At 48.0% G+C, this 9895-nt stretch overlaps 1 protein-coding gene across 1 annotated transcript; it reads right to left on the bottom strand.

Moving 5' to 3' along the window:
• Positions 1-7837: 7837 nt before the first annotated feature.
• LOC123144034 (uncharacterized) lies at positions 7838-8433 on the bottom strand. Its single transcript, XM_044563046.1, has one exon. The coding sequence runs from the start codon at positions 8281-8283 to the stop codon at positions 7960-7962; it is 324 nt and encodes a 107-aa protein (XP_044418981.1). The 5' UTR covers positions 8284-8433; the 3' UTR covers positions 7838-7959.
• Positions 8434-9895: the final 1462 nt, after the last annotated feature.

The following is a 9895-nucleotide window of genomic DNA, read 5'->3' as shown; positions in this document are numbered from 1 at the left end:
GAAACGCGCATCGCTCGGCCCCCGACCACCCACCGTTGTTGGATTTCGTGTTCCGGCAAAACCTTGAGGTTCGAACACTGGGGTGCGCACGAAGATCTCTCCTCCCTCTAGCTTGCACGCATCAAGATCTCACGGCCTAGCTCGATGAACCCAAAGAACAAAGGGACACAAGATTTATACTGGTTCGGGCCATCATTGTGGTGTAATACCCTACTCCAGTGTGGTGTGGTGGATTGCCTCTTGGGCTGAGGATGAACAGTACAAGGGAAGAACAGCCTCCTAAGGAGAGGTGTTCTTGTGCTCGGTGAGCTTGTGTGGATGAGGATGGTCTAGTCCCAAATCCCTTGCTTCCTATGGTGGTGGCTAGTCCTATTTATAGAGGCCCTGGTCCTCCTCCCAAATATTGAGCGGGAAGGGATGCCACAACGGCCAGTTTGAAGGGGAACAGCTAGTACAAGCTATCCTGACTAAAGGTGGTCTTCGCCTGCCAAAGGCTCTGGTGGTGATGCCGTCTTGGGCTCCACGGTGACCTCCATCTTGTCGTCCTTCTGGTCTTGGTCTCGTTGCACCGATATGGAAACCTTTGCCTGATGCCTCGGGATTCCTTGCCTGCGCTTGCCCCTTTAGCACCAAAGAGGAAACGAGGACACTGTGCACGCTGGCGCCCACCTGGCCTTGGTCGTCATGGCTTACGTCACGGGAACCTCGCGAGGTTCCCCTTGCCTTGATCTCTCCGCCCCTCGCGAGCCAGCCTGATGAGGCTACCCCCGAGGAGGTCTTGTGTCGCCCGCCTCGCGAGGCTTGGCCCCTCGCGAGGGTCTTGGGTGTTTGCTGGTGAAGATGGGTCGTACAGGGCCGCTGGTGGAGCCACGCCGTGGGCCGCAGGCATGCAAGTCTGGGGACCCCTGTTCCCAGAACGCCGATAGTAGCCCCCGGGCCCAAGGCACGCTTAGACTTGGCTTCGAGGTGAAGCCAAAGGGCAAGTGCGGAGCGCCGCGGGCCCCAATAGCCTGCAGCCTTGGTCGACGCGTGGCGATTGATTGGACGTGGGCGTCTCCGCTTCCCCACGCTGCCTCGGCAACCGCTAGACTGACAAAAGACTGGCGCGGGCAACGTTTGCCTTCATTGCTTCCTTTTGCCTTGCTCCAGATCCCCTTTCTCGCTCCTTGCCTCCGAAATCCCCAGATCTGCTCCAATCCCCTTCCGAGCCTCCGACCAATGGCGCCCCGAAAGGCCAAGGCTGTTGCGCTGCCTGCTTGGTACGAGCCAGCTCTGGATGCGCCCAATGTCTCGGAGAAGAACCTCGCCGCCACGCGCAAACCCTAACAAGTAGAGATTAATGTCATGGAGGTTGGGAATCGCCAGATCTCCAAATTCCTTTTTCATACACACAAGTCTCCAGTTAGCTAGGTGTAGTTTCCTATGGCCTTCAAAATCATTCCACAAGCAATTGGCCATCTGAGAGTTGATCATCTCAATGGCCCATTTAGGGAATTTGAAGAAAGGAAGCAAATAAATGGGGATGTTGGCTAGGAAAGCTTGGATTAAGATGAGCCTGCCTCTATATGGGAGGAGTTTGCCCCTCCATCCAGCTATCCTCTTCATGGTCTTATCTATTAGAGGTTGGACGTCCTCTTTTCTAAGTTTGTCATGGTGAAGAGGAATCCCAAGATATTTAATGGGGAATTCACCCCCTTACATTCTAAGACTGATAGAAAAGGTCTAAAGTCATCTTCTATTATATTAATGGGGATGAGTTCACTCTTAGTATAGTTAATCCTCATCCCAGATACTTGTTCAAAACAAGTCAGAATTGTCTTAAGGTTGGTGGCATGAGCGAGGTCATTGTCCAAAAACAAGAGGGTGTCATATGCATATTGCAAGCAAATGATCCCCCCTGGGCACACTTCAGTGCACAACCCTGCAATCAGACCACTAGCTGCTGCTTTGGACAACATCTTAGTAAGGATATCTACTGCTGGTTGAAGAGGAGAGGGGAAATGGGATCCCCCTATCTAAGCCCTTTCCCAGAGATGAAGAAGTCACTTTCTACATTATTCATTTTGACTCCCACTGAGCCATTATGAGTAATTTAGCGTCTCCAACTAATCCATTTACCACCAAAACCTCTTTTGTCTAGCATGTCTAGGAGGAAACTAAGATCTACTTTGTCAAAGGCTTTTTCATAGTCTAGCTTCAACACTAAACCTTGCTTTTTCTCAGCATAGACTGAATGCCCCACCTCATGTGTAGTGAAAACACTTTCCAGGATATATCTACCTTTTAGGAAGGCAGACTGATTGCTAGCTATTAGCCTCTAAAGTATCTTAGCCAGTCTATTGGTGAACTTTAGAGAAAATTTTAAAACTACAGTTAATCAAGCTAATAGGTCTAAACTTTTTCATAGAAGTAGCATAAGGCTCCTTAGGAATCAAGGTGAGCATAGCAAAATTGAGTCTATGGATATCTAGTTTTCCTGAATGAAAATCATTAAACATAGCTATCAGGTCAGTTTCAATCAGACCCCAAAACTATTGGTAGAAGAAGAAGGGGATCCCATCAGGGCCAGGGGCCCCATCTGGGTAAGAGTCAAAAACTGCTTACTTGACTTCTTCCTCAGTAAAAGGGGCTTCAAGAACTTCATTCTCTGCTGGGGTAACTTTCTCTCCAGCTGAGAAGAAGTCAGTCTTGATTTTTAAACCACTACTATTTTTGTTTTTGAACAAATCTTTATAAAAATCGCTAGCTACATTAAGCATATTCTTAATGTCTGAGACAGGTCCATTAGGACTATCCAGGGAGTGGATGAGAGTTTTCCTCCTCCTCTGGTTAGCAACTGCATGAAAATAGGCAGTGTTTCTGTCACCCTCAGTGATGTCTCTATCTCTAGATCTTTCTTTAGCTTTTATTTCTTCCCGAAGCCAGATCTTCTGAAGCTCAGATTGAATGAATTTCATTCTATTAAATTCTACCTCAGATAAGTCAGAGTTTTCAACTCTAATATCTAACATATCAAACTCTTCTAGGAGTATTTTCTTATATCTCCTTAGGTTAGCCTCTTCATTAGAGTTCCACCCTTTGGTAACTCTTCTAAGGCTCCTAATTTTAATTTGCCAATTTTCTATGGTAGATGTGGCTCTATTAGGTTCTGACCATGTTTTATGAACTAGGTCAGTAAAATCTGCTCTAAGGAGCCACCATTTCTCCATCTTGAAGCTACTTTTCCTAGGCTCAGAATTAACCCTAGAGTCCCATAGAAGTAGAGTATGGTCACTCCCACATCTAGAGAGGGATTTACAGGAAGCCAGTGGGTATAAAACATCCATACCAGTGTTGCAAAAGAGTCTGTCAATAGTAGACATGATGAAGTCAACTTGGTTATTAGCCCAAGTGAATTTTCTACTAGAGAGCTTAATCTCTAGAAGTCCCCAGATCTCAATCCTGACACTAAAATTATCACTCCATCTATGGTTGATGACCCCATTGCTCTTTTCCTTGACATTTCTGACTAGGTTGAAATCACCTCCAATAAGAGTAGGAATTTTAAAATCTACAAACAATGTATGGAGTTCAGAGATAAAGGCTCCTTTACCCTCCTCATATGGGGACCCATACATTGTAATGACCCTAAATAGGTTGCCATTGCACTTATGTCTCAGCTCACAGCTAACAGAGAAATCTAAGTGAGACCATGCAATAATTTCAAAAATATCTTGATCCACTCCCATCAGGATGCCTCCAGCAGAGCCTTTTGATGGGAGGTGGTGCCAAGCAAAGTCCCTATTCCCCACTAAAGATTTGAGATAAGAGGGGGGAAATTCTTCCTTCTTAGTCTCCTGAAAGCCTAGGATAGTAGCATGAGTCTTAGCAATAGTGTCTATAATAAGAGGCTTTCAACCTGCAATTGAGATGCCCCTAACATTCCAGAAGAGGGCATTCATTTGATCACCTCTGTTCTCGGGTGCTTTCCCCATCTATTCCTGCAGACCAGGGACAAAAGTCCCTCATTAGGACTGGAGGAAGGATCAAAGGTGACAATATGATCAGCTAAAACTTCTCCTATCTCATTATCATGACCTTCAGTCATGTTTGTAGTTACAACTCTAGAACTACCAATAGGAGTAGAAGGGTTAGTTAAACATTTGTCAGCTAGATCAACCTCTACTCCAATATTAGAAGCTACAGAAAGAAAGGAAGGGTTATTGAACAGATTAAAAGAGGCTTGTTTCTTACCATGAGTTTTGTGGACCTCCAGGTTCTGAACCTTCTTAAGTTGTTGGGCTTTTTCCATGATGGTTCTTTTGTCCCCAGCAATCCTAGAGCTCATTCTAGCCGCCTGAACCGGCCCCCATTTCTTGCTTTCATTGGCAGCTCTCAAAGCAGGGAAGTTTGAGTCGTATTGCACCTCCAGATTTAGTTGCTCAGATTCAAACACAATGTCATGATCTTCTGTTTCTTCATCAGATACTACCTCATCTTCTCCAACCAGCTCCATTTCTCTCAGCAGGTTGAAACCCACAAAAATCTCCCTGTTTAGTATTGAGCACTTGTTCTAACACTTGCATTCTGGGCAGATATTGAGACCCAGGGAGCTGATTTTTGAGCATGGAAGTAGGTGTTTTTCCCCCTGGGAGTTTTGGTGCCCTGAGTCCTGGGTTCTGTGACTGGAGGTACCATGGCCAGTGAGGGAGCCAGTATCAGAACCTGTTCTAGAGCCCTGCTGAGATCTTCCATCAGTAGAAGCACTGTCTTTTGACCTAGTCTCTAGTGAAGTGTTTGTGTCTAAAGCACTGTTCAAGATATCTTCCGATATACCGATAAATCGGCCTGTTTATCGCTTACCAGTGTCTAACTGATAAAATAAATTGGCCGATAAATCAGCCGATATGGCAATAAATCAGCCGATATGCTGATAAATTAGCCGATTTACCCCTTATCATGGGTCGAACGATAAGTTCCTGATAAGCGATATCCCCAACATTGGTCTAAAGAGGGGTTGGTTACTATCACTGTCTCTGCATATGGCAAGGCTGGCTCAATCTCAATCAGCAGCCTGTAGATCTTGCCTTTGATCCCAAAGAGTCTTTCTGTGGGGATTTTTGTGGGGTCCTTGCAGGAGATCTTCACCCTAACAGTTTCATAGAAGGATTTGAAGTTGTGCTGCCAGTCAACATCCAGCAGCACCCCTAGGGTGGATGTGATCTGATCAAGCATAGTCCACTCACACCACTTGGGGTTCATCTTCCTGATTTTAAGCCAGACATCTTGTAGATCATCCTCCGCCGCTACATTGCCTTTCCAGACCTCTACATTGACAATGACATTGTCTTTTTTTAGGCCAAAGCATGGTTAACCTGCAACATGAGCAACATCAATCTCTGGAGGGAATTTCACTAAGAAGGTCCAATCATCCAGTGCATTGATGGGCCATGGCCAATTAGTCTTGTAAATATCAGCAAATTCCTCTGCTAATTCTTGCTTAGTCACCTCTCCAGATTCTATAAGCACAATGCCTACATTCTTCAGAGCTCCATGGTGTTGTGCATTAACATCAGGTACATCAAGGTGGTAAAAGCCAAGTCCTTGGGCAGCACTCCCCACATATCTAGCAGATGTGTGGGCTTGCTTCCAGACTGGGCAATCATCAACCACATGAGTAACCATCTTGCATATGATGCAGCTCTTTGGCTTTTCACACTTATCCTTGTGGTGGCATGGATCCCCACAATTGTAGCATATCACCTGAGCATACGACATCAGACCAGTAGAGGAGGCTGAAATAGCTTTATGTACCTGATCCTGTTTCTTGCGTTGAGGGTTTTTACTCTGATTCCTAACAGGCCCTTGCTGTCTGCTGGAGTTGCTTCGATCAGCCTGCATCGAATCACCCACACCACCTTGGCCTTGTAGGGGTCCTTGGGCAGGAGGGCCGAACCATGGCTGTTGTGGCCCTCCCCCCAAGCCTGTTGCTGGAAAGGGTGTGGGAATCCCCCTGGGAAACCCCACCACGGCGGAGGACCTTGGAAGCCATATCCAAAAAATTGTTGCGGTGGAGGCCCAATCAGGGGATGCATCTGCGCTTGCTCCTGAGACCAGTCGGCCAGATTATCCCCCTCCCTCCTTTCCCTTTGTTGCGCCCTCGTCCGCGCCCCCTCCGCCATTGTGGTGAGGTGAAGGGTGGCAGCGGCTATGGAATCTTGGTAAGGGGAAGGGGAGGCGAGGCTAGGGTTGCCAGGGATAGCACCCAAGCCCCTTTTTATAGGCATCCACAGCTGACGGTGGAATTCCACCACCGCCATGTCGGCATCTTGGTCAGCTGCTTTATCTCTCTGCTTTTGCACATGCTTCCTTTTCTGAAGAAAATTGAATCCACCGGATTGCTGCAACACTAGCAGAGCCGTTGCTTCCCGCCTATGCCTCGCATCTCGCTGGGGAGTCCTGGCCTAAACGAATGTAGCTCCAGCAACATCATAATCCCAACCTTCATCAGGGGCGCATAGCAATTCAAAAGGTCTAGCAGCATCCGAGTTGAGTGGCGAATTTTGCCCTTGGTCAGCTACCTGCACATCCAACATTTCTGTGTCCTCTACTGCAACGACACCTTGGTGAGGAACGGGAACGGCAGGCAGACCAGGCTCTCTAACTGGAAGCATCAGGTCTGGGGCAGTATGCAGTTCCTCTCCCTTGGATCCGTGCTTACAGAGATGGTTGCGGTGATAAGCAGAGAAACTTACAGGATGGCGAGCATCACCCAGAGGATCAGTAATCCAAATGTGGAAGGACAAGTAGGTGTCCTCGTCTTCAGCAATCTGGTCAAAGCTCTTCTGATTTTGCTACTTCAATCAGTTGCCGGCGCCGGCGACAAGTACGGGAGTGGATCCACCGGCTCCGGCTCCGGTGGAACCTTGGTCGGCATGAGGCCAAGGATGCAGTTCCATCTCCCTTACCTCCTCGGATCCTCTGATCTCCCTTCCTGTCTCGCCTAGTTGACGAACGGCATCGGCGATTCTGAAGGATGCGGCATCCTGCGCTTCTCTTCCCATGTGCCCTCGAAGTAGATTCTCCAGGCCAGATTCAGCAGCTCTCTGTTGATGTGATCCTTGCAAACCTGAACATACCTCCGCTCGACCGAGTACTGACCTGCATCTGGATCCAGCTCCTCCTCCGCCTCCCTCCATTCCCGAGTGCATTGGGACCACGAGAGCGCGTCGTCCATGATCCTCCTCGCCCTTTCCCTCCAGTGCATCTCCCTCGTCGCCGCTAGGACCTCCGGCGAGACCGAATCGATCCGTTGGAGCAGATCTGGGAAGGACTGGAAGACGAATGGGAGCGGCACTCGGTATCCCCTCCCCTCCCCCAGCGGGATCCCCATGGATCTGATGAGGTACGGCATGGGGGAGGTTGGGGTGCGATCCGCGCGGCGCCTCGTCGGAGGCAGCACGGCGAGCGGTGGCTGCGGCGGTGGTGGGTGCGGGGGTAGGTGGGTCGTGGTCATGCGGTCCTTTCGGCCGTCCAAAATGAATCAATAGAGCATAATCCAATTATGCGGCGCCACCCTTGCTGCCCCGCTCTGCGCTTTGTCTCTCCGCCCTACAAGACAAGTGACTACATATATTTCCCCACCCGCTGCTTTCATGGGAGGAGTGATCGAATACCCTTGTTTTTCTTGGTAGCCTTCCCCGCCCTCTCCGTCAGAATGAAAGCGCTCTCTGACACTAGAATTGGTCGCCAAATCAATTAGCCAAGCCACGTGATCGATCGGTGATGTAGATCGTAGGTGCAGCAGTGCAGGTTGGCTATGATCTCATGGAGAAACTAACTGATCTATCGATGCAAATGAAAGGTGAAACGTCATCAATAGTAAACGTGATCAACATCTTTTATCTAGTTACACGCAGCAAACTTGGAAATGAAACGGAGACACACCGAACACAGCATATGACCGAGCTAGCAAAAGATCTACGCGGCCGCGACGGCCGGCCGCGGCGGCGGTATCGACGACGTCCGCGCCCGGGTCGGCTGAGGCAGCGGCGGCGGCGGCGAGGGGAAGCTACGGTAGAGGAGGCCGCCGTCGCTGAAGTCGTCGTAGTCGACGTCGTCGTCGCTGTCGTCGGGGCCCTCGTCGAAGTTGAGCGCGTAGCTGAGCGGGTCGTACCTGCCGACGCCGCGGCTGTCCCGCCCGCCCCACCGCGCCCGGCCGCCGTAGCCGAAGCAGCAGCACACCGTGGCCCGCAGTCTGCGCCGCAGCGAGCTCGTCGGCGCCGGCGAGGCCTCCATCTCCATGGTGTAGATATTTCGCAGCGCCGTGACACGGTCAGAGGTCAAAACTGCTGGCCGCGTGTTTAGCCAGGTGGTGTTTGGTTAAGGCGGATATTACGAGTGGATTAGGAGCGGGGCTGGCGTGTGCAGGTGGGGTGGTTAAGTAGGAGGAGGGAGTGTGTGGAAATGACGGAGAAGTACACGCCGGATGCTGGTGGCGACGGCGTGAAGGGGAAGTCGCCTCGGCGGGCACGGGTTCTCCACCTGGTACCATTAACATAACCGTACTTAAGCTGAACACACCATACTTTATATAAATTAAACATCACTATAGTTAGTCACCGTGGTCATCTCGCTGGGACATTCACCTACCATTGAAACGGTATTTCAACTTTGCCCTCTTGCTATTTATAAAAGCAAATTTGTGTTTGTACCTATTAATGGATCGGCTACCACCATTGAAATATTATTTCACCTTTGTTCTTTGTGGGGAAAACCTTAAGACACGTGGGTTTCCGTTTACAAATGAAATGTCCCTGGGGAACGTTCGGTTTCAGCGAACGAAAACATTCGGTAGAGGAAGTCCCTCCCAGTCCCAGCGAACCCCTCCCCTGTACGTACAGCCTTCCATTGGGCACAAAAGAGAACATTTTTGGTGACGCTATTAAACCTTAAAAACTGATATTTTGGAACTCATCTATATCTATATCTATACCAATATAGAAAGACTCAAATGGGCAGATCCAATTAATCTCGACCATCAAATCATGTCAATCCAACGATCTAGACTGTTTCAATGTCGAGCGCTTAACACGTTTAGCGTGCAGTTAATTTCATGACAAATATAGTGTTAATCACATAATAACACGTAAATAATTTCCTATTTAATATCCACATGCACTTAATATACTTTCAAATTAACGTGCATTGCACATACACATTGACTAGTTTTAACAAATTAAACAACACAGAAAAATATCATGACATATAATTGACAATGTACTGTACATTTTTCTAAAAAAATATTGCACATCACAGAAAAACAAAAATTGCAGAAAAAACAGAAAAATTGACAAGCTCAGAAATTTAGAAAAAATATATAAACTATCATGCCTCTAGGATTTCATATATAGCACACAGCTAAAAAACACAAAAAAAATGTATGTAGCAAAAGCTACTAGTTGCAATGTGAACAAAAATACTATTTTAGTTTTTAAAAATCGACAAAGGATGTATTTTATTTGCTCAAAATGAAGCATCAATAACATTCATAACACAATGAGCACACGCACCTGGACGCTGCATAGTTAGAATGCACACAACCACACTAACTCACGCACACACGAAAACATATCCACGACTAGTAAAGTCATATAGGAGCAAAGCGATACATAGGCGAGGGGGAAAATCCCCAAAGCGATTAGATCTATGATCGACAAACTACAACAATAAACATATCCTCCCCAACCATCTCATGACATCACATAGACGACGAGGTTCTTTAACAGCAACGCCTTCAGGAAGGGAACAATACTCAAGCGTCACCGTCAGATTCAACCACAAGGCGAGAATCTAGGTTTCCACCTTGAAAAATCAATCCTTGCATATCTGAGCAATGCCTTTAACAAGGTAACGA

This window comes from Triticum aestivum, chromosome 6D (assembly GCF_018294505.1).
Source record: "Triticum aestivum cultivar Chinese Spring chromosome 6D, IWGSC CS RefSeq v2.1, whole genome shotgun sequence".
NCBI lineage: Eukaryota > Viridiplantae > Streptophyta > Magnoliopsida > Poales > Poaceae > Triticum > Triticum aestivum.
This window is presented reverse-complemented; position numbering and strand designations above follow the sequence as displayed.